Source organism: Glycine soja, chromosome 18 (genome assembly GCF_004193775.1).
Source record: "Glycine soja cultivar W05 chromosome 18, ASM419377v2, whole genome shotgun sequence".
NCBI classification, from domain to species: Eukaryota; Viridiplantae; Streptophyta; class Magnoliopsida; order Fabales; family Fabaceae; genus Glycine; species Glycine soja.
This window is the reverse complement of record NC_041019.1, coordinates 6,983,484-7,009,010: the sequence shown is the minus strand read 5'-3', so window position 1 is coordinate 7,009,010 and position 25,527 is coordinate 6,983,484. Positions and strand designations below refer to the sequence as shown.

The following is a 25,527-nucleotide window of genomic DNA, read 5'->3' as shown; positions in this document are numbered from 1 at the left end:
TTTCAAATAGAGCATAAGTTTATCCTTTAATAAACTTATAGACTTCACTTTTTATCTATATCAACATTTTTAATATTTTAAAAGGTAAATAAATATATGGTTTTAATATATCATAAAAGTAACATAATAAAATAAAGGTTTAATGTCACTTTTGGTATACATAAAAGATAAATAAATATTTTGGTACTTATTTCAATATTCTGTTAGAAACGTAGTAGTACTTTGTTAACTTTTAAATTTTAAAAAGGACCAAAATATTACATTTCAAAAACATAAAGAGCAGAATAAATCTTTTAAAATATAATGTAGTAGGAGAGATTAGAGCAAGAGTTGTCTTCAACGAATGACAAAATCATGACTCTAACTCGCCAATTAACCCAAATCTGAATGAGGAAGTCACAATGATGCTCTTTGTGAGGTCTATGAGCAAGACCTCAACTATTGCGCACAATTGGGTTGAACAAGTAAAGGATTTTTCATCCGACATCTACAATCGGGCCGGGGAAGACAAGCAACTCAAAGAGGGGTTGAATAGTGCATTTTCACTAAGATGATTTTGATCAACCTGACCGATCAAACCTCATCCACAATCGAGTGTTGTTGGTCTTCTTCTTCACCTTCATTGAGGTGACAATTTCGATTGGGTAGGGAGGTTGCGGCGGAGACAGGAGAGGGGACAGGGTAACAATCTTTTTGGATTGACGACGAGAGGCAAAATAGCGGAAGGAGAAAGGGCCTTTACCAATTGTGATTGAGAATAATCGATGAATGAAATTATTATCGTCATTAAATGATTAAATTGAATAAAAAGAATAATACTAATAATAATATGAGACTGAAGGTTGTTGTTGTTTGTGGTTCCAGATCCATCTTTTCTTCATTCACTTAGTGATTTTTTAAAATAAAAAAAGATAATGACGAATTTTAGTCGTCATTATGTTAACTTATCTATTCTAAATTTTAAAATAGTGACAGACATTAAGTTTCTAATGAAAAATTGAAAAAAAAATTATATATTTCAGAAACATAAAAGAGCATAATGAACTTTTAAAATATAATGTACCAAAGGGAATCAACCACGAAACATAATTGACCAAAAATGACATTAAACCGTCTTAAAAGTTAATAGAATACCAATGTTTCTAGTTGATCCGTGGGCCTCATACGGATCAACTATCCGTATGGTTGATCCGTATAATCCCAATCCAAAAGTTTTTTTTTTAATTTTTTTTCAAAAATATGTGTTACGAATTAATTTAAAATTAATGGCCCAAACAAGAATCAAGTTATTAGCATCATGCTCTAACAAATTAAGCTAATAGATCAATTATGTTATAAAATAAATAATGTTGATAATTAAATAATAAATTTTGTGACAATTAATTTTGATATAACTCATATGAATTATTTAATTCGTATACCTTTTTTTATAAATAAAAAATATTTACTATTAAAAAATTTAACATATTAATAAATTAAAAAACCATATTTTTGAAAAAAAAATTAAAAAAAACACTTATGGATTACGTGATCCGTAAGTGTTTTTTTAACTCATATGAATCACGTGATACGTAACACATATTTTTGAAAAAAAAATTTTAAAAAAACTTTCGGATTAGGCTTGTACGGATCAACTGATATGTGGGTTTTATACGGATCAACTTGATCCATACAAGGCCCATGGATCAGCTGATCCGTATCCTTTTACAAAAAGGTAAAATGGGAAATTTGTGAAATTGGTGGGTGCTTGTAGCAGTGCCCAGTGGATCATTGCCATTTGATATTGGGCTTCAAAATAAGTTCATTAACAGGCTTTTGTTTTCTGGAGTCGCTGATAATTATTGATTAACAAATCATGGAAATTTGTGATAAACTAAAATTATATATAATAATCTCAACCTTTAATGTTTTAGTTAATGGCTATTATTTTGATTTCTCCTCTAAGATTAGAGGAGTCAAATCCTTTACACTTATATATATATATATATATATATATATATATATATATATATTTCGAAGTTTAAGTAAAATTAAAAAACTTGGGTAAAAATGTAAGTTTATATATATAATAGTATTATTATTATTAAATATGAAAATTAAGTGTTTTTTATGCGATGTGTTGAAATTCAAGTTTTAAAAATTAATTTAAATTAAGATTCATTAAGACTAAAATGATTTTAAAATCTAATTTGTCTTAAAAAAATAGGTCTCTTCAATTTGATGTAGAGTACCTATATTCAAATTAAAAAAATTTAATTTAAACTAAATTAATTAAATTTAAGTAATAGTATTTAAGAGAAAATTTTGCCTCAAATAGCTGATTGAGTGGATGATAATTTTTGGAAGCAATGCTGTGTCCAAGTTTTACGGTGACCGTGTGAGGACAGAGGATGGATAAAAATGGATTAATTGCTTTTGGTTGTTGTTGAAATTTGAGATTAGCTACAGCCTACTGGGGCATGGATTGTGTTGGGTGGCCTTTGTTCATTTGTTCATAAAAATATTTTTTGTTAAATTGGGAATGGAAAGCTTGAAAAATGAAGATATGATAATTGGGGGAGGAACCAGGATCTGTACACAATGGCATGAGAAATTGGACAATTGGGTTAGACAAGATCGTGATTTTGATGAGGAATTGCATTGCAGCCAATTTATGGAGTCATGAGGAGAATGGAATCCCTCCTCCAAAATTCAGGCAACTCTGCACATATTAAACCATGTAAGCATTTTTTTTTTTATATTATTAGTATAGTGTATTCATCAATTTTGTCTCCTAATCATATTTTTTCTATTCACAATATTTCAATCTGAAACTTTATTTAAGGAACCCAACAACTTGTTGGAATCATGTAAGTATTTGATTATTAAATATTTTAATTTGTAAAAAGTTAAATAATAAATAATAAGTGCTTATGTGTTACAAAATTGTTACATTATGATGTGGGTTAAAAATTGGATGGTGAGTTAATGGTGGGATTAAAATTGTCCAACATATGTAAAATAAAACCAACTCATTAAAACTATTGGAACTAAAATTACACCCTCACTAAACTAAGGAGACACAATGTTTAATAAAGCCAAAAAACATAGACTGATATCTCTTGAGTTTTTTTTCTTCTTTTCAGATTGTACTATATATTTTTCTCCTTGATAGTATAAAAATGTTTTATACTTTCAACACAAAACTATTTAAGTGACCGAATTTGGTTTTCGAATGTAATGTTGATATATTAATAGTACTTAAACATATTTTTTTTTTCATGTAACAACTAAAAAAGCTTTTCCTTCAAAGAAAACAAGTTCTCTCAAACACACTAACTGTTAATTGCTGCCATAAAATCCATTATTTCCCTGAAAGTGACTGCTTTCCTTTGCCAGAAATGACAATTATTAACGTTGCATGTCCCACCCGCCAAACAGGGTCAAATTATAGTCAAATACGTTAGAAACAAGCTTAAACTATATCTTTTATTTGTTAATTATATAGGCTGTTGCTTTCAACACATCCACCTAATAAGCAACATGTTGGCAGTTTTTATTGGTCAGCGGAAGGTTGAATTCTAGTTGTTCAAGTAACATACGTACTACCCGGCCCAACCTCTTTGAATTCCCTTTGATACCCTTTATTGTGAAGTCATGTACCTAATTTTTATTTTTTTTAAAAAAGATTATATTGTATGTAAAATAATTTTATACTTTCGTCCAATTATAAATTATAATTTATAATAAATTTGTTAACTTTTATAAAATTATCTTAAAAATTATATCAACGTCAATTTATAATTGAATTGAACGAGAATATAAAATTATTTTATATTATCAGTGTCACGGTTAAATTCTTTAAAATATTTGTTTTTAATAGTTAAAATTGATGAATTTATGTTAAGTTTAAGAAATTGGCAATTAATTAATTTTTTTTATCTGTGTTGTTACTCATGTAAATAAACCACTTATTAATTAACAATATTTGAGTTGAGTATATGTAACTCCTACCCATCAATATGTTGCCTTTGATTTAGACTCAGCTCTCATCTGATTTGAAGTTCTTGTAGCCAAGAATAGGAATATGTATAATTTTAGTACAGAAGAAAATATGCATAAAAATATGTATAATTTCAGTACAGAAGAAAATGATGTATGAACGAAAGCTTAGCTGAACATTGATATTTATTTTCCCTTTTATTTCGATGTCCATTTCTAATAATTGCTCAAAAATATGATCAAACTTTGCTATCATTTCGGATAGGCCTTCTTTCTATCACATTAATAAGAGGATGTTGACTTTTTTTAAGCTTGCTTGATCCCAGAAGTTTACTTTTGCTGCTGGTAGTAGATTCCCTAGTTCTTGACAAATAAGATTCAATCTTGTCTATGTTAAACTCATTATAATGGAAAAATGGTACCACAGTCTGTTTACTTTTATTTTTATTTCCTATTTTCATTTTTTATTTTTAAATTTTACTTACAAAATTGCTATTTTGTTTTTAATCTATTTTCTATTTTCAAATATTTATATAGAAAATACTAAAAACAAATTTTTTCTTTTCGTTTTATTTCCTGCACAAAAAAACAAATTAAAAATAATATGACAGTTTTATAATTAAAATTGAAAACAAGAAATGAAGATAGAAAATGAAAAAACAAGTAAACAGACCCTAATATTCAGTTTTCCAAACATTTATTTTAAGAAAAAATGTTATTATTGTTTTATTGTTTGCAATTTTTAGTAAAGAAGGTAGATATTCTTACAACCTTTACATTTAATAGTACCCCACATTACATAATTTATCAAACTTCAATATGAAAATTGGATGGTTCCGTTTAACCTTAAACAAAACCACTTGCATGCATATTCATGCCAAGTTGAGAACAGAAGAATGATATGTCTCCACTCATGATTAACACAATTAGGTGAAAATCTTACACATGACCTACTGTGCAAAGTTAAGCCACATGAAACAATCTCCATCATTAAGCACAAGCATTAATCAAAACAATCATGTAAGCAAAACAAACAGTGTCTAGATATTGTCTTCTCCTCTCTAAAAATATCAGAACAGGTTAAAAAAAAAAGGGTTCCCCAAGTGTAAATGGTGTGGCTAATATGCAAAATTGTAGCAATCATTCTTACACCCAAGTAGGGCCACAATCCTCCTCTCTAACATTGGCATAAATTGCTATAGTTGGATTAGGTGGGCAACCCTTTACCACACCACACAATCACAAAATCACCTGTCCCCGCCAGAATTCAAATCAATTTTTTTTTGGTTTATTTTTATTTATAGCATATAAACTATAAAGAATGCATTTATGGAGGACACGAAATTAACAAACTTTACACCTTATATACTAGTCCTACGTATGTATGGATCACTTATCAGATATAACCACTTTAAGTCTTATCCACTTGAATTCAAAGAGGGAAAAACTAATAAACTTTACTTTTTTTAAAAATAAAATAATACGAGGAGGAAAAAAAAAATAAAAATCTTTGTGTTGGTCCTAATTTTCTCAAAGGAAGAGAGAGAAAAAAAGAGGAAAGTTCTGAAAAAATTGAACTCCGACAATTGCTTTTCTCAGCAACTCTTACTTCATAGAAAATATAGCTATAGAGGAAGTTGGCCAACGGTTAACTTCCCTCCGAACCTAGAGAGAGTAGTAGTCTCTTGTAATCAAAGCAAAGTTCAGTAGTCGATTCTTGGTCACCTTCTGAGACTCTAACTTCACCTTCCTGACATACCCTTCATACCAATCTTCCCTTTCTGTTTCCTTTTCCTACCTTCCTTCTATATACACTTCATCTCCACCTCTTCTTCACACTCACTAGATTTTTTCACCTCCAAGTCTTTCTGTTCACTATGTTATTACTAAAGGGTTCATGACATTCGCTTGAAACCTTGGTTTGTATCAATTGTAGCACTAGTTTGATTTTGGTGCCAAGTTCTTGAGCTGCGGTGGTGCTGACCCTGAAAAGTTCTCCAAGTCCGACATGAGATAAGGCTGCTGCTGCTGCTGCTTTTCAAAGATGTTGGAGCTGGTTTCAATTAGTAGACAAATTTGGTTGCTGAATTTCGTGTTCATGTGTCTTCAATAGATGGTATTTTTAAATTGAAAGCATAGTGACAATTTCTTGAATGTTGTTTCTTGACTTTTGAATTTATCTCCAAGACTTCAAATAAGTTGGCTCTCTCCTACAATTTCTTAAATGCTTATGTTCAATATTGAGAATCAAACAAGACTTGGTCTCAGGCACAACACGTTTTTCAATTTTGGACTTGTTCTGATCTGAATACTTATATAGAGGCAAAAGGGGTATCCTCTTTTCATTATCCTCTATTCATACATATCCAAAAGACAACAACATTTCCTTTCAATAACCCAATTAGTTGAAGCAGCATGGCTTCATTTCCTTCAAATTTTGCATTGGAACATAGCATGGCTAGTGTACAAAATAGTCACTCTCCTGCTTCCTCCCCTTCTTTCATGACTAGAGTGGCCATGAGAATATCTAGATCAAGATGGTTCACCTTCTTGAGAAGAGTATTCCATTACCAAAATGGACCGAGATCCGATCTCGGCTCCAACCCTTTCAATTCCAGCACTTGGATGATGCTGGAGTTGATTGCTTTGTTGGTCCAGATAACAAGCACAACATTCACTTTGGCCATTTCAAAGAGTGAGAAGCCAATTTGGCCTATGAGGGTGTGGATAGCAGGTTATGATATTGGTTGTGTCCTTAATCTTCTTCTACTTTGTGGCCGCTACCATCAACTTCATGTCACTCAAGGGAATAACGCTCTTACCCTCTCTGAATTGGAGCAGCAGAGAAACAATGAAGAATCAAGGTACCCCTATGCTATTCATTTCAACAACTTCCATTTCCGTCTTTTGTCATTAGCAATTGGTAGTTACAATTTATAGGGTACTCATTATGTGAATGTGCTGAAAAGTTAGAACATTGGTTAGAGCCTAGTAGAAATTAGAAAATGTTGACACCATTGTTTTTTTGGCCGAATACAAACAACTTCAAGACAGAAGAATCTTCTGCCATAAAAAAAATCTAATAATTGTAGTGTTGAACTTTAATTTGTTATTTTAGTATTTCAACAAGAAACTATGGAATTGCTAAAGATGGATTTTTTATTTTTTGATTTGATTTGATTTTTTCTTGAGGGAGAGCCCTATAATTGTAGTGGGCCTATGGGAGTGCACATGGTGCACATGGGGAAACAAGAGAGGAATGAGAGCTGGAAAAGGGGTCAGAGCATTGATGAAGATTTAACTCCTGTAGTTTTAATAATGTCCCACAAGTTTCATCACATAAAGTTAGGACATGAAGACAAAAATATCATTTTAACTTTTTAATTATGAAATAATCATAATTTCATAGTAAAAGAAAGGGAATGAAAAAGTAACTTAATTTTTTCGCTGAAAAAATTGGTTGAAGCAGGAAACAAACAAAAGATAATTAGGCCAGGCCACCACAAATCATATGTTTATTGATTAGCCCAATTATTATATGAATTCGGCTGACCTAACTTAACTTCTATGGGGTCAATAATAAGGCACCACTCCTAACATCTGATACCTTTCATTCAAAGAAAAATGTTAACACATTTTTAACACACTATTTTAATATACATTTTGTTGTTAGAGTTTAATAGGAAACGTCTCAATATAAAAGTTTTTATACTACTGACTACTCAGAAATCATGTTTAGCATAACTTTTAAAATAATAATTATTAAAATTAATAAATTTATTATATATGATAAATTGATATTGAATGGTAATGTACAAATATTTTCATATCGTTTGATCATATATGATTTTATTTTGTGATTAAGTAAAATTCATGTAGGATTTATTATCAAATATTAAAGAATATTGAAAATAATATATTTAATAACAAAAATCCTCTTTGGTACGAGTTTTTTTTTTTTGCACAAATTACGCTTGAAAAATTTTCTTGTTGCAAATTTGAAGAAAAAGAAAAGTAAGTTAACTTAGTCCCATGCAGTGTGTACAGGAGCTCACATTTGATAGACAAATGCCGTAGTTCACTAGAGCTTTTCTTTGCCATATGGTTCGTGATGGGCAATGTATGGGCCTTTGACTCACGTTTTGGGTCCTTCCCACAAGCTCCAAAACTCCAAGTGCTCTGCATCATCTTGCTTTCTTGGAATGCAATATGCTACTCTTTCCCTTTCCTACTGTTTTTGCTTTTGTGTTGTTGTGTGCCACTAATGAGCACCCTCCTTGGATACAACATGAGCATGGGGTCCTCTGCTAGAGGGGCATCTGAAGATCAAATCTCACAACTCCCAAGTTGGAGATATAAAGGGGTTCACACCAACTTGGACCTTGGCAATGACTCTCAAAGCAGTGAAAGATTGATCAATGAAGATCCAGTAAGTGAAATAACTATCATACACAAAATTAGTAACATTTAGATTTTGCTATTAATATGCATATTCTCTAACACACTTTAACATTTTAACATTGGTTAAAATTTCTTGAAAATTATAAAATTATGAGTGTGACACATTAAATAAGTATGACATACAAACTTTTACGATATTTAATCAATTTTAACTAACAATAAAAACAGTATGTTAAAAGAAGAAATTATTTGTAGTCGGAAACCATTATGTCTATGATCTACAAGCAATCCTCGTGTGATACATAGTCAAATGTTTTAATTATACATATTACATAAAAATTGATTGGAAATATGAACACATAATAATCTCAAGTCATGTAATAATTTTTCACTAAAAGAAATGTGTTACTAATATTTCTCCTATGTGTATATATGGAGCATGTGTAGGTGAGAACATGTTGTCAATAAAGGAACTAATCTGGGGTATAAATGATCAAGATTTGATTTATGTTTTTTTTTCTCTCACTTTTCACCATATATACCTCATATATATGTGTGCATGTTTTTTTTCATATATAATTATTTTTTTATTGAATTGATCCGTTTGTGTTGTTGGGTGAATTAACAGGAATGTTGCATTTGCTTGGCCAAATACAAAGACAAAGAAGAAGTTAGGCAATTACCCTGTTCCCATTTGTTCCACCTAAAATGTGTGGATCAATGGTTAAGAATTATATCATGCTGCCCTCTTTGCAAACAAGGATTACAAAGGTAGCAATAGGACGAGGCAGAAAATACACAAGAACATTCACAATCTTATATATATTCCCAATTATTTTGTTTTTTCCCCTTTTGGTTACACGAGTGAGTTTGTACATGTACAGAAGAGGTCACCAGTAACCAAAACTACATTGAATACTTGTTCTTAGGAGTGAACCAATCCCCTTACTTTTCAAATTAGTCCACTGTTTTTACAAGTTTTTCCTCCCCTATCCTGTCATCTAAATATTGCAAGGTGAGCATATAGTTGTACTGAATAATGAAGTAAATATTTATATTTGCTCCTTAATTTTTATACAATAAAATTATTTGGACTGCGTTTCCTGTTTAATTTAAAAGCAGTTATTTGGGCTTAACTCGAGTAATTGGAATACGTGTGAAATTATATAAAGCATCATAAATTTAAGTTGTGATAAATGTACCTTAATATGTAGAAGAAGAAAAATCTAGAAAAAACAAAATTTCCATTTTCAATAGTTGGGTTGAGATAAATTCTGTAATATAATGGACTCAATGGTTTCGATGCACGTGTTTAGAAGAGGTAAAATCTTGATCCATTTAACAACATATATAGGTAGGTTGGTACTTGAAATTTATGGATAACATGATTTTGCATTGGTTTACATTGGGGTAACATTTTGTTGTTGTTGAATGAGTTTGATCCACATCCAGACTATTTAGTCAGAGGAAAATAAATAAGATGGATATAAATGTGGAAGAGAGAAATAAGTGAAAAATATGATGGGTTTGAGATAAGAGAACTAGAAAAGAAATTGATTATTGTTTCATAAATTGATTTTTTTTTATTATATAAAACCACCGGAAAACACCACATGTCATATGTCAGTAATTTTTGTTAGTTTTTAATAGTCATAAATAAAATCATCACAAATATAAAATAAATGTCTTCTTTGTTGTATTTATGTGTGCAATTTAGTAAGGAAATAAAAAGACACAAGATATTAAAAAATTATCTTGTTTTAAAAAAAAAAAATTCTTGAGAGTTTTTTTTTCTTCCTAAAGTAGAACCTTGATGTTGGAGAACTTGGAAGCGTGTCTGGTAGTAGATATAGTGAAAATGAATTATATTGAGGTGAAGAACCTCCATTAAAGATACTTTAACTCACTAGCATGGGGGAGAGATTTGGCAGAATAGGAACCATCATTAGAAGCATTCCAAACAATAGCGTCTTAAGTATTATCATTGAGGAAGATACTACTGAATTTCTGTCTTATATCCATAGGAACCACCTTAGAAATCTGATTCCAATAAACATCCCTCATGGTCAAACTCACGTCCAGAATGTTGACATAGTTCACAAGACTACAAATGCACCCATCAATCATACCAGATGGATAAATCTCCTCGACCAACACGAAACTTAAAGCTAGGCTCAATGGATATGTTGTGGCCTTGACAATTAAAGATAACCATGTATGCTCATGTGTTACATGGAGGAATTTATGATGGTATGACTAACATGAAAGCCAAGTTGACAATTATGTTATTTCTGTTATTCGGTTGTTTGAAGATGGTTAAGAATCGATTTCATTAATTAACAATTTGTATATGATTTCTCTAAAAATATGTCGGAAACTTTCAACAGGTTGTCTGTTCTTCATTTCAAGGCGACCTGTCGAAGATTTCTGACATCATTTTTAAATAAATAATATACAAATTAATCATTAATAAAATTGATTCTCAACGAACTTAATTATCAACTTGACTTTAAGATCAGCGCCATGCCATCATAAATTCCTTCATGTAACATCAGGTTGGTGCAGTATAGAATGCTCATACAAGATTTCTCAAACAACAATTGAACCCAAAGCTTATTAGCTAGGCTCATGCAACAAAGACCAAGTATTTTTACCAAGTAACGCAATATTAGTCTATCGAGTTTTATGAATGCCCAATCCTCCTCTAGACTTTGGTTGGGTAATAGTTTCCCAATTAACCCAATGAGATTATGGTTTTCCCCATACAAACCTTCTAACCACATTATCAATATCCTCACAATTAAACTCCCTCTCGATCTGGAATCCACATATTCTGCATGGTGTAAATAGGAATAGCATTCAAAATTGATTTAGCCAATGTAACACATCCTGACCCTGTTCAATAATTTAGCCTTCCATCCCACTAGCTAGCTTGTTACTCATGCGAACTGCAATAGAGGAAAAATCAGAATTCTTGACCCTCCCAGTGAGAATAGGAAAGCCCAAGTAGTTATCAACTTTTGCGTATGCTGAAAACCCTAGATGAATATTTTGATATTTTTCTCCTTAGAACATTATTCAATGCCATGAATCTAGACTTCTGAAAATATATTTTTAATCCAGAAGCTTTGCAAAAGGAATCAAGAACCTGATACCACATACATGTTTCTACACATAAAATTAATAAAAAGAATTTTATTAGAATAAAAATTGTCGTAATTATTTTAAAAGTTATATTTAGAGTGATTTATAATTAATTAATATTTAAAAAATTAAACTATAAATAAAGTACTTCATTATTTTAAACTAGTCATAAATTGAGGAGAGTTTATAACACATCAAGATCATATATATATATATATATATATATATATATATATATATATATATATATATCAGCAACTATATTCTTATTTACATTTTTTTAAAACTTTGGATATTAAAGCAACTAAAAAAAAGTAAATTTATTATTTCACCTCATAAATTAGATGCAATCAAATAAATTTTATTTAAAATGAAAAATGATATTGTAAACTCTCAATCTTATTCATAATCATGATGCCCCCTTCTAAACTATTTTTAATATAATAAAAATTAAGGGCTATCTTCGCAACTTATTGTAAGTCCTTGGTTTTACCAGTTACACGGTCTTAATAATCAGATTATTGAGTGCGGAATTATAATTCAGCAAATTCGCAATCTGCTAAGGATGAACCCAAATTTTCATGCCAATTTTGATAGTAGGAAGGCCAATATGGTGGCTCATTCTTTAGCGAGATTATCGATAGAGAATCCTGAAACTCATTTTTTCCATTGTATTTCTCCTTGTATTCATCATTATATTGAAGTGGAAAAGCACTGAAAAATAACTCAATTTTTTTAAAAAAATTATCTACAAGATTTCCAAAATAAACTCATGTCTCGCACGGGTTGATAACTAGTTACAACTAAGAGTTGAGCTTTTTGCATACAACATATCTTTTAACTATTTTTTTTCATTATTAAAACAAACCTATTTTTAATATTTTATTTTTTAAAGTAGTTCTATTTATTTATCTAAACTAGTGTAAAATAAACTACGCTATTTTCAACATTAAGCTAGCAAGATGATTAAATGGTACCCCAATAAAAGAACTTTCTTTTTAATTAATTGTCTTTCTTTCTCCCTCATTTTGCGGTTGATGGAGGTGGAAACTTGTGGTCACAAACTGTTGATTTGGTAAATACCACATATTTGAAATAACAAAATCAAGTTAGTTAACGTACGTCCCCAAAGATTAAGGCTGACTCAACGCTATGTTAGTTTTTTAAAGGAATTTTCATTATGTCCACTTTTGTGGGAAGCATATATCCCTTCCTGCTCAAAATTCAAGGCACCTTTTGTGAAGCTAGTGGTTCATTCAGGGAAGGAATTACGCTAGTTTTTGCATGCCTTCACACATAAACAGGTAAATGTCACTTTTGGCTTTCATCAACTTTGTCTTTGTGAATTTTCTTGCCTTCATTTTTATTCAGAACACGTACACATGTACATGGCTTCCATCAATATTCTTTTTTATATAGAATTCTCTTACCTTCACTTCCATGCATAACACACAACTACACAATCTTGTTTGTTGTTGTATAATAAGTTAGATTCTTTTTCTTAAAAATAATAAGATGATATACATGTTCATTTTACTTTGCGTGACACATGAACCTCTATATCAAATCACTTTAATATTTTTGTATCTTTGATTATTTTCTCGAATTTCTTTAAATCAACACTCACCTTAATTTTATTCAATTAACATTAAACATTATGGAATATTAGTAAATCTTTTATCAATTAGACAGTTTTTTCTTAAACATTTTATAATTTGCATTGCTGTAAGTAATATTTAAAATACTTATGCAGTATACAATGCATTTGTTTGTTATTAGCGCCTCTTTATACTAATGAAGCATGCATGTATAAGTCATCTCTTAATACTTATGCAGTATAAGTCATTTCTTAATTACTAATGAAGCATCTTTTCATGAAAAATGATTGAAGGTTAAGCTATTAGCATTATTTGGTTCTGCTCATGCATGCATAGGTGCTTTATTGTTTGACATGTAAAAGACATTTAAAATAGATTACAACCTAAAAAAATTATAACACAATAAAAAAGGTTTAAAAAAGGTGTTAATTAACATTTCTTTGGTATATTGATTTATGTTACACAGTAAGAAGTAACTCCAGCCTTTCAAAAAAAAAAAAAGTAAGAAGTAACTCTATCTTCTCTAACATGTCCTAGATCTTTATTTTGAAGGCATTAAATTGTAATAGCTTAATCAATTGACAAAGTGAAGAGGGATTTAACAAACACATGTATATTTCAATTAACTTGGTCTCTAGGAGACAAATTTAGGCAAGGTGTAATTTGTTGTTACTTTGTTAATAGGAGATCGAAGCTTTGGTAAGACAAAATATGGAGCCAAAGGTGGAGCAAAAGCCCCCAAGGATGAAGTTAAGTAAACTCCCTGAGTTGGACGTGGAAACCTTCCAGAATTCACATGTGCTTGTGTCACCAACAACATCTCAGAATTCACATATGTTCATGTCACCAACATCTCAACCCATAACCCGAAAAAATTCAAATGGAAGGTTGAACTGTCTATGCTCACCCACCACACATGCTGGTTCCTTTAGATGTCGACACCATCGATCTTCTGGAATTCGTCGGGGCAAATCCGTTGGTTCTAACCTTGCTGAATTAGGGTCTAAAGCAGGCTCAATCAGTGACTCACTCCATGCTCAATAGTTTGCATTACAAGCATGGTTTTAAAGATCGGTTCGCAATGATAATTATGGCCGCAATGTCAAGGTATTTTCACTCATCGCAATCGCATTGCGACCATAATTGCAGCAAAATCAACTGTATTTTTTTTTTTATATAATTACTTGTAATGTAAAGGTTTTTTGATTCACTGTAAATGCAACCGCAATTTAAAACCATGATTGTAATGAGGTTGCACATATACACATATACATATGCATGCTAATGACCCCTATTTCTTCATCAAGGTGTTCTTCCCGAGTCCTTTAGTTTGCTAATAACATGAAAATTTACTTTTCTTGAACAGACTCAACGAGATGTTCAATTTATTTTTGTGGTGATTCAAAAACTCATAGTTGATTTCTTGCAAAATGAAAGATCTTCTATGTGAATTAACCCTAGTCTATCTAGCTTTATTTATGACATGGCGGCAAGAATAGACTTTGACAGAAATAATTATAAAAGAGTTGGGACTAATTTTTTATAACAAATAAAATAATTGCGATTATGATCTTTTTTAGAATTGAAGATGACTTAATATTTTTTTATTTTATTATTCTACACAGTATTGAATATAAATTACAAATGTAAGAATCTTGGCTATTAAAATTTCTACTACACATTCACAATAATCATGCATGGAGAGCATCGATCTGCTACTCACAAATGACAATGATCAGTTAGACAAAATAGTAGAAACATATGTATCTATAAAAACTTATGTGGGTCAAATGGTGAGAACCAATCATGCTAAATGGAGGGAATTCTTGTCCAGAAAGGAACTGGAAAATTCTTATGTGGATCATTTAAATCATAGTCTGCTCAAATGCTGATTTAGAAAGAATACCAATTATAAAAAAAGACTCATTAGAGTGCGACGCTTATACTAACAATCTCATTAGCTTATTACGTGTGTTGACACTTGACAGTCTAGTTAGTAATTATGTATTATATATTGATTGATTAGAAGTTTTGGAGGTAGTTAGATACATAAAAAGCATTAAGTATTACCAGAGAATAAATATTAACGATATATTTTTTTGGCATATCAGCCGAATTTAACTTGATATTAGACTGAAATCAGATTCTGCTGCTGGAAAACTAATCCTGTGCTATATAAATGACAAATTTTATATTTCCTCCAATCTCAATGATGGGATATTAGTGTTTCCAAGTAAGACCAGTAGGTGTTAAGTGTTGTAAAATAATTATGTTCTTGAACTTCTTAAAACATATGAACAAAAAAAAATAATGCAGATAACAGAGAACCAATCACAAATAAAAATGTATGAACAAATTAATTAGGGCATACTGCTAATGGTTGCACCTATCTACGACAAGATTTATGTTAATGGACCAAACAATCACGCAACGTGATTATTCAATTCAAATTAGATTTTAAATCGGCAGGAGTTAGGTTCGATTAAATTATAGTATATTTGTATTTAGTATTTATATAAAAATATATGTATATTAATAAAATTAATTTTTAAAATATTTAGTATCATATTTGTTCATTTTTAGATTCAATTATAATTTTTTTTTAAAATTGTGATAAAGATTTTATAATAAGAATGTGCTTAGATGGTATAAAGATTTTGTCAAAACAAATATTTCTTTAAAATATTATCATAAAATATTTTAAATATGTGCATAACATAAATTATATAATAAAGAATATTAATTTTAGTCATTTATTACTCCATTGATGTTAAATCAGATTAATTCAAATCAACGTGGTTAAGAAGGTAAATTAAATCAAATTACCATTCGACTCATATATTTAGCAAACTTTTAAATTATTCATGTATAATAATAATAATAATAATAATAATAATAATAAATAAATAAATAAATAAATAAATAAAGATGTGGTTGAAATTTGTAAGGTTTCTTGTGCATTGGGACCAATTTGATTCTTCTCTCTATCGTCTTCTTCCTCTGTTTCGTCAGGGTTTCCTTTTCTCACTTGGAGCTCCCAATTGAAACCCAATTTCGCAATCCCTCCACACTTTCTCGTTCGGAAAACTCGCGAATTGGAAAGACATCGACGGCTCCGCGTGATACGGTACCATGTTTTGTTCCTTTCTGTGATATCACCGTAAAGGTTCAATTTTAATGGTCTTTTTTTACCACCCTTTGTTGCTCAGTGATTGGTTTGTTGCGTTGTAAAGAATTCCCGGCTCAGTTTCAGTAGAAGCTGTTGATTTTTTATTTTTCGTGAACAAATTGAAAACAGTACAGTTTTTGGTTTTGTATGTCTTTAGGTGCATGATTTTTTTCTTTACTTATGTTGGAAGATGTTGTGTGTGCAGAAAATTTAAATTTTAGAGAGATTGTAGAAATAGGTGTAAGGAGTTTGGCACTTGTGCCATAGGATAAGAATTTCAAATATGCTGAAGCCAATTCTGTGTGGATACATTTTCGAGCTTGTAATGTGATACAGTGTTTTTATTTTGATGCACTATCAAGGTAAAAGAATTTGACATTATTATCCAATGATGTGTTGCTTTGTCTTTTAATGAGTTTGATGAATGACAAGTTGATAACACTCGGAGATGTCAAATTCATTCAATTATTTGGCAAATGTTCATATTATTGAATGGCGGTGCAAGGTGTTAGTATGTAGATGAAGCATTGACATTAGAATCGTATGATGTATGGCAGAGTGAATTAGAAGTTGAGACTAATTTAAAGCAATTTTGATTCCAATTATTAGACAAGGAATGTATTCTTTTAAGAAATTTCTGATTTCAGATTGTTAGGGGTCTTTTTCTTTTGTGTCTGCCCTCCTATTAAAATTTGCACATTAAACAAGGTGGGTAGGGAGTGCTGGAGAATGTTTTTTATATTAACAAAGCTTAACTGTGAAGAGTAGAAGTAGGTGACAAATTGATTTCTTATTTGCATTGCACAATAGAATCTGCTGGCAATCTAATCATCACTTAACTACAAAATCGATGGGGCTAACCTTCAACCTTCTGCTCATGATAACTTCATGACTGGAATCCCCCATTGATAACCAATCAGTAGTCTAACCATGGAATGTGGAGAGCCTCCTCCCAATCTAAAGATTCTAAACTTTATTTTCATTGAAAATATAAAACTATAAATAATCTTTGCTGAGTGTCTAGTCTACTCTTGGCTCTTTTTTGTATGGCTGGTTTTTGGTCTTCTACAATCATCTTTGGAAGTATGTTGGAGACTTAGGTATAACATTCCTCGATTGGGAGTTGTTTTTTCTCGATACCCTCTGTTGTACAGTTTTAGCCGCCTTTTGATATTGGCTAATGATATTATCTTTTATTTTCTTCAGTTATACTTCCAGCTTTTTTTTTCTGAAGTGAAATTTCGTTTTCATGCCAGTTCTCTTCCTGTCTAGTTATCAATGTTGGCTATTAGTGCAATTGCATCTTTGCCCGTATTACCACCAGGTAATGATAATTTCTGACTTTTGTATGTTGCATTTCAATTTAAACTTAAATATCAGAAAAACAGTTGGGGAAATTACAGTTGCTCATATTTTATTTTGCATCTGCATCACAATGCCTGCACAGAGAAATCCTTGGCGCAATATTCATTGATGAATATGTTGTATCTCATTTTACACTTAGCAAGCCCTTAAGCCCTTTTATACTTTATAGGCTTGTCAGGTCTTGGCAACGAAAGTTCTTCGGTTGTGATAATGTGTCCCATCCAGAATCCAGATTGAGCAATCTTGATTGTTAAGATTTCTCCCTGGAAACAAAATTGATGCATCATTGAATGCTATATGATCCAAGCATCAACATATCCACTTTTGAAAACTCATGTTTTTAACACATCCACTTGTGTGTAAAAATTGCATATAATTTGTTGATTGCACAATTGTGTAAAATCAACTGCTTGCATACACAGTTTTAGATGAAAAATGCTTTCATATACATTTCTCTCTATGGGTATGGGTTACAGTAAGTAATGTAACCCTCTCCATTCCCTAATTCCATTCCATTTCTTCTTGCTAAAGGTGGGATTGATCCAAAGTCCTTGCACTCTTCTAAATGGTTGAAAAGATAATTCAATTTTCTAAATTCCATGATGTTAGTGAAGTGATTGTATTTTTGTACACAGTCAGAAGAGGTGGCCACTGCATTGAACAGAATGTTGTTTCCACATTGAGCTTTCCAAGACGACTACAGACGACTAATAATTCAATATCTCTGAGTAGTACACAGTTTCCATTCGGTAGAAGAACTCGTTCTACGCAGCTAGCAACTATAATATGTGCTGCAGCTTTGGTAATGTTCTTTACTCTCTTTAGTTAATCTTTGATGCTTTCGTCACCTTCCGGTAGTCTATCAGTTCCCTAACTTTGAGTTTGAATATATTTTTCATATAGATCTTGTTTATTTTGTTCTCACCTATAAGGCATATATAGCCTATCAGTTTCCTAACTTTGAATATATTTTTCACTTAGGGAAAACTTCATTAGAGGCAATTTTCAATGGCCATTTAGGACATTTTAGGGACATGAAATAAAAGACTGGAAAAATTAAAATAGCATATTGATTTTGACTTGTGGTATGCTACTTTAAGGCATTAAATATCATACGTTAATGTGCATCCAAGATTTACATGTTTTGATGTGTTATGTGTTTTTTGTCCAAAACTTTCTAAGCATAACTTAACAATTTCTCTTCTTGTGGTCACTTACCTTGCAGACATTTTTTCGTGCTATTATTTTCCCCATATTTATACTAGTATTAGAAAAATGTTATGTATTGTGTTGAGATTTCGTATTTGAACACATGCTGTTCTAACTTCTAAACAATAATAATAGAAAAGACAATACTTTTTATTATTTTTCCTTTACTAATCTCCTCTGAAATATGCAGAATGCAAGATGTGGTGCAGAGCAAACCCAAACTGTTACTCGCCAGGCTCCTACAATTACTCATGTTCCTGGTAATTGCTGATGACCAACGTTATTGCTTTGTCAACTCTTTTCAGTCAGGGCATTTCCCTCCTTGTTGCAATTTTCCTGTGTTCCATTTGTCAGAATGATTTGTCTATTTTTAACAAATAATTAAGGACCTGTTGTCTCTTATAAAAGAATTATCCTGCTCTCAAACATGGAAAACGGAACAGAAGTCCTTCAAAATAAAGTTAACTCTATTTTGCTTTGTGTTTACTCATAGGAAAACATTATGAAACACGCAATTGTTATTTGTTAGTTGTCACTAATAGACTCTAACTCTTTCAAAGCATGTTCTAGATTGTCCATCATAGTTTAATTCAATTTTCAGGCAAGGAGAAGTCACCACAACTCGACGATGGTGGAACTGGATTTCCGCCTCGTGATGATGATGATGGTGGTGGTGGAGGAGGTGGAGGCGGAGGCAACTGGTCTGGTGGATTCTTCTTTTTTGGCTTTCTCGCTTTTCTTGGCTTCTTAAAGGATAAGGAAACTGAAGACACATACAGGGATGACCGAAGAAGGTGAAGAATTGACCACCACAAATGCATGCTTTGCTTGGAGTATTTTGCTGCTTTATTCTTTGATATCCTCTCTCATATATGCATACCGTAGATTACATTGGTTAACTGAGGTTCTGTGCTTGCCTAAGATAATGCAATGCGCAGAATTTTGTATGTTACAAATTCAATCCCACTTGAAAGTTTAGTATGGAAGGAAATACTGTGATAATTAGTATCAAATTACATCAGCATAGTAGTTATGTTTTTTGACTTAGATAGTACAAATTAGCTTTTCATGGTCCTTGAGAGGAGCACTTTGTGGCGGCATACACTAGCAAATGCTCTTTACCTGGTTAATCTTGGTTGAATATTATTATGTTACAATCTAGTTTGATGCTAATTTAGGATACATCAAAAAAATGTTTCTAGAACGAACAAAATTATTGTCATGATTGACGTGGGCTTAAAGCTTGCTCTTTAACTGCCTTGCTTAACCTTGATTATAATTCTAAGAAACAAATGTTAATAATATGATCTTCAATATAGTTTTATCAAATACGCCTTTTATTATTGACTTAATTTATCGAGACTCATGAAATGTAGGCAACACTTATTTCGTATCACTTATATTTCATGGTTTTTAATAAGTTCTAGTTATCGAATAGTCTATTTTGGAATAGCTTGGAATACTTGTTATTTTTAAAAACAAATTAATGTAGATAGAAAATAAGTAACTATTTGTCAAAATAAATTGAAATAAATATGCATTATATTGAAAAGAGTGTATTATTGTTTCCACTTTTCATTCTAAATTTTTCCAGAACTCAGGTGTATTATTCATGACTGAATATAGAAGATTGATCAAGTTCCCTTTTACTTTGACCCTTATGGGTTAGGGAAGAAATAATAGATGATGCTTTTTGTATTAAGTATTAGAAAAAGTAAACATATATATTATTATATGGAAAATAGACATAATTAAAAGTTATGTTAAACGAATAACAATTTTAATAAATTTTAAAAAGATATATAACATTTTTAATTCTGTTTACTTCTATATCCATTATTCAATTTTAAAGATGTACACACAAATATATATATATATATATATATATATATATATATAATAAAGATTTTATACAATTTCATTTTATAATTCTTTCATTTCATTTTTCTTTTTATTTTTTATTTTCTTTTACAACACATTTCTATTACATTACATTTTTTTCTCTCCCCTCTTTCTATATCACCACATTTTTTCTCTCCTCTTTCTCTAATTTTTACCACTGAGAATGAATGCACATCTCAAAAGGTATTTGTACCGTATAATTCATGAACTCGATAATTACTCGACTAGTGGTGCTTAGCACAATACAACCCATGAACTCGATAGTTACTCGGCTAGTGGTGCCCACTAACTCTCACGATCATGCACAACGCTTAGAGGATTAGTTTGTCATTGTAACTTTCTCAAGGTTGAATGGGTATATATAGACCCAAAGAAAACACAACAAGGTACATTTTAATCACTCCATGCATAGATATATAAACACTTCAAACCCAATTGACTTGATCGTCGGAGTCCTTTTTGTAGGTACTTCCCCCGACATTGAGTTACGAGATCGAAGATTCTGCTAAGATGAGGAACGAAAGGAAAAAGGTAGACAACTCGTCGGAACTTGGCCATAACTCACCAGAACTCAATCGAAACATTTGGCGTTCACTGTGGGGTCGAGGAAATTTTTTCCTTCGGTTATAAGATGGTAGCAACAAGGAGACGTGATCCCAAGTCGTCTGCACACTCCACCCGGGCGGAGACATCAACAATGTAGGAAATGAGAGCACAAATGGAACATTTACGCAAGAAAATTGTGGTCGACTTAGAGTCCTCGAGGCAAAAGCACAAAGCGAACATGCGACGGTTAAAGGAGGAGCATGGGAACCTTAAAGCAAGGCTTGTCGTCCATCATCCACCACCACCCCCACCAATCTCTCCATCCTTTCAAGCACCCACCCATGCCGAAATGAGAAATCAAGAAAATCATACTCATCTCTCCTTCTATAGTAATCGGGAGGAAATTCCAATCCACTCCAAACTTAGGTCCCTCAATATCCACAATGGTGTAATTCACTTGCACTCATTTGTCGATGGCATCATGGACATACCTCTGCCCATAACCTGGAAGTCGTTGAATATTGAAAGATATGATGGCACATCAGATGTGGAGGAACATCTGGACATATTTAGCACTTAGGTAAACTTATATTCAAACGGCAACATCGTGTTGTGCAAGGTCTTCAGCACCTCCCTCAAGGGACCAACACTAACGTGGTACAAATGCTTACCCTCGCGATCTGCTGATTCATTCACAACCTTAGCCCAATGTTTTGAAGTTCAATATGCAATCAGTCGTCCTCATTACACCATATTTGTAGCTTTGGTCAATCTGCGTCAAACTAATGACGAATCGTCATGGTCATTCATGGAGAGATACGTGGTCGTCTTCATCAAAATTAGAGATCTTAACTCTGGTGTTGCATTCTATTCCATGATCTGAAACCTGGGTTGTTTATCGACAACCTCTGTCAGAAGCAACCCAAAGATTTGGAAAAACTCAGAACGAGAGCGACAGGATATACCCAGATGGAGGAATTGTTTGCTTTCCACAACCAAATATGTTTTGGAGGGTCATCTCTAGGACCTGGAATGCAACTCACTTAAGGTCATGCTATAGTTAAAATCGAGTAGTGTACTATTTTTCTTACTTCAATATTTTTTACACTTGTAAAAAAAAGTTTTTACTGAAGAGATTTTAACGAGGCACACCTAAATATCCATGTAAAAGGATGATGCTTATGAACTAAATTATCAATGAAATCCTTTTACACTATACATTGCCCAAGTTATATGTTTGTTCGTGTATTTTGTTATATGCTAGTATATTTAAAAGTATATGCCGAGATTAGTTAATAATGACCAGAGGTCAGATCCAAACCTCAGCTTTTCAAGCACTTTTCAAAAGGTCGGATTCGAACCTCAGCTTTATAAGCACTTCTCAAGAGGTTGGATTCGAACCTCAGCTTTTTCAAGCACTTCTCAAGAGGTCGAATCTAAACTTTAGTTTTTCAAAGAAAACATTCTCCCAATATAAACAATGATATATAAGGAAACTTAAAATCCATCTTAAACTCACTTAACATATCTACCCAATTTATTCAACTCGATAGTACCCATCATGTGAGTTTGGCGGGCTTATGTCGACACGTGATCAAAAGACCAAGGTCTCCATCATGGTCGAATGACACATAAAACTCTATCATTCATAATGAACTCAGAGCTTGGGGGACTTAGGTACCATATAACACATGAACTTGACAGTTACTTAGCTAGTGGTGCTTATGTACCGTACAATCCGTGAACTCGACAGTTACTCAGCTAATGGTGACCACTAGCTCCCCACGATCACACACAACTTTTAAAGGATCAGTTAGTTAGTGTAACCTCCTCAAGGTCGAACGTGTATATATTGACCAAAGAAAACATAAAAAGGTACGTTTTAATCACTCCATACACAAATACATAAACACCTCGAACCCAATTGACTTGATCGTTGGAGTCCTTTTGTAGATACTTCCCCCGACACTGGGTTAGGAGATCGGAGATTTTGCTGAGATAAGGAACGAAAGGAGAAAGGTAGACAACTTGGCAAAACTCAGTCACAGTTCACCACAACTCAACCGGAATTCAGCCAGAGCTCACCGGAACTCAATCGGAACAACATCCTATCATCATTCCTTTTAATTTTACAGGTCTCTTTATTTTTTTCCTAAATATTTCTTTATAAAAATATAATTAAAGAAATATTATTTCATTCTGGTATTTACTTTTTAACCAAAGATTGCTTATTCTAATTATTCTTTAGTTTACAATTAAATTTTGTTATGAGGACCAATCACTCTTTTAAAAATTTAGACATATGATATCTAAATATGACAAGATTTTCTATCATTAGAATTGCTACCATAATCTCTTTTCTCCTGTAATCTTGTATTTTTTTGTTTATTTTATATAATTGTATTTTTTGTAATATGTGATCAATTATTATGAATTTTTTAATTGTTAGGTAAATTTAATATATTAATTTAAACTATGGTTTTAATTTAACTTTTATACTTAGCCTCCTAAAAAAATTCTCTTGTTTCAATCCTATCGTCTATGACAAAGTATCATAATTCTATATTAAAGCTTACATACTTTTATTATTTATCAATATACTATATTATAATTTTAATTTGCTTAACCATTTAAATTTAAGTTTGTGTTTATTATTTTTTCACATCATATTTTAAGTCAGATAATATGAGAAATGAGGTGACATAGTAAATTCAATCAATTTATGAAAATAATGTAAACTAATTCAAAAAATATATTACACAATTTATAAACTTCCTTAATTTTTCGGGGCTTCTTTTGACCTTGGACTCTGGGCCATCAGCCCTCTGAACTAGCACAAGATTGGCCTTGCTTTGACCTTGTGGCTAGGTTTGAAATATGCTATTCTTTTTATTAGTAATTATGAAAATACAACGTATTATATGAAAATGAGTTTTCAAGTGGAGAATGAGAATAATCAACATCAATTCTTAAGTTTAAATAAAATATTAAGATTAAAAAACTCACTTAAAAATTTGTTAAAATGATGATAGTAGTGAATCACTTGATCACTATTGTCATTATTGTTGTCACCAATAGTGACAATGACAACAAAAATGATAATAATAACCGTGAAAGTGAAAACAATGATCATTACTTGAGTGAATTTTTCATTTTGCTTACGAAAATGATTTTCATAAGATACATTCCATATATATATATATATATAAAAGTAAATATTGGGTATAAATATATTTGAATATTCAATTTATATAATTTTTTACAAGCATAATCATAAAGATGTGTGCATGGAAAAAATTGCATTGTTTTAATTTAGCCTCTAATGACAAAATTCTAGGAAAGAATTTCCTCACATTTAGTTAAATCTCAAACGAATAGATGTTACTCTTTCCATCCTATTTTGTTTGACTTTTTTAGTAAAAAAATATTGTCTCGTTTTGATTGTCATATTACATTTCAATAAAGTATTAAATATTTTTTTTCCTATTATATCATTCATCATTTATTAAGGAATGAGAAAATAAAAAAGAATTATAAATGAGATAGTCTAATTAATATGAAAGATAAAGAACATATTAAAAAAATGCATAACAATTTTTATCAAGTCTATAATATTCACACGTCAAAATTTGATTGAGGCAATAATAGATTTTACAGTGCAAGTATTTGTTGCAGTATTCAATTCAAATACAGGAGAGATAGGAAGTAGTGTGAAAGTGGGAGTAATGTAGGCACTTAAAATGAAGATAAGAAAAAAAAATACATCTATAATGGACACGAGTCACACCACAACTAGGAAATAGCATTTGCAATTTTGCACTTAGAGAGCATCTCCAATGCAAAGACTCTATTGGAGTTGCTTATTCAAAACGTGTACTTATAAGAAGCTCGAGACATTTTTACCTCCAATGGTGTACATTAATTAAAATGGGTCTCGTTTGTCACTTGTGCACAAAACTGTCATTTTCTTTTTTACCCACTTGTTCCAGACTCTTCCATTTTCCTTTTATGATGGAAAGACAGGTCAATCTACACCAACTCATACATTTTCAACAAAGCCTCACAAGCTCACATAAATTATTTCGATTTTCACTCTTTGTCCTCGCACTTGGAACATCTCCAATGCAAAGACTCTATTGGAGTTTGCTTATTTGAAACTTGGTAAGCCCCATTTGAGCGTTTTCTTAAAAAAACTGAAGGCATGTTTACCTC

At 31.4% G+C, this 25,527-nt stretch overlaps 2 protein-coding genes across 2 annotated transcripts; both read left to right on the top strand.

Annotated features, from left to right (window-relative positions):
* Window positions 1–5,543: 5,543 nt before the first annotated feature.
* LOC114397485 (E3 ubiquitin-protein ligase At4g11680-like) lies at window positions 5,544–9,493 on the top strand. Its single transcript, XM_028359531.1, has 3 exons — window positions 5,544–6,845; window positions 8,020–8,410; window positions 9,011–9,493. Exons 1-3 carry the CDS (start codon window positions 6,397–6,399, stop codon window positions 9,155–9,157), a joined length of 987 nt encoding a protein of 328 aa, XP_028215332.1. The 5' UTR covers window positions 5,544–6,396; the 3' UTR covers window positions 9,158–9,493.
* A 6,578-nt stretch (window positions 9,494–16,071) lies between these two features.
* Window positions 16,072–20,104, top strand: LOC114394470 (protein YELLOW LEAF 1, choloroplastic-like). Its single transcript, XM_028356054.1, has 5 exons — window positions 16,072–16,251; window positions 17,550–17,617; window positions 18,294–18,460; window positions 19,058–19,127; window positions 19,469–20,104. The coding sequence occupies exons 2-5, from the start codon at window positions 17,572–17,574 to the stop codon at window positions 19,663–19,665; spliced, it is 480 nt and encodes a 159-aa protein (XP_028211855.1). The 5' UTR covers window positions 16,072–16,251; window positions 17,550–17,571; the 3' UTR covers window positions 19,666–20,104.
* The last annotated feature ends 5,423 nt before the right edge of the window (window positions 20,105–25,527 follow it).

What these genes read in the sequence shown, in the direction of transcription:
- LOC114397485 (XM_028359531.1), top strand. Translation starts at nt 6,397, where the DNA reads ATGGCTTCATTTCCTTCAAATTTTGCATTGGAACATAGCATGGCTAGT. An exon ending in AGAAACAATGAAGAATCAAG is followed by an intron (nt 6,846 to 8,019) that starts GTACCCCTATGC and finishes AGTCCCATGCAG; the next exon opens with TGTGTACAGGAGCTCACATT. An exon ending in GATTGATCAATGAAGATCCA is followed by an intron (nt 8,411 to 9,010) that starts GTAAGTGAAATA and finishes GTGAATTAACAG; the next exon opens with GAATGTTGCATTTGCTTGGC.
- LOC114394470 (XM_028356054.1), top strand. Translation starts at nt 17,572, where the DNA reads ATGTTGGCTATTAGTGCAATTGCATCTTTGCCCGTATTACCACCAG. An exon ending in TAATATGTGCTGCAGCTTTG is followed by an intron (nt 18,461 to 19,057) that starts GTAATGTTCTTT and finishes TGAAATATGCAG; the next exon opens with AATGCAAGATGTGGTGCAGA. An exon ending in TACAATTACTCATGTTCCTG is followed by an intron (nt 19,128 to 19,468) that starts GTAATTGCTGAT and finishes TTCAATTTTCAG; the next exon opens with GCAAGGAGAAGTCACCACAA.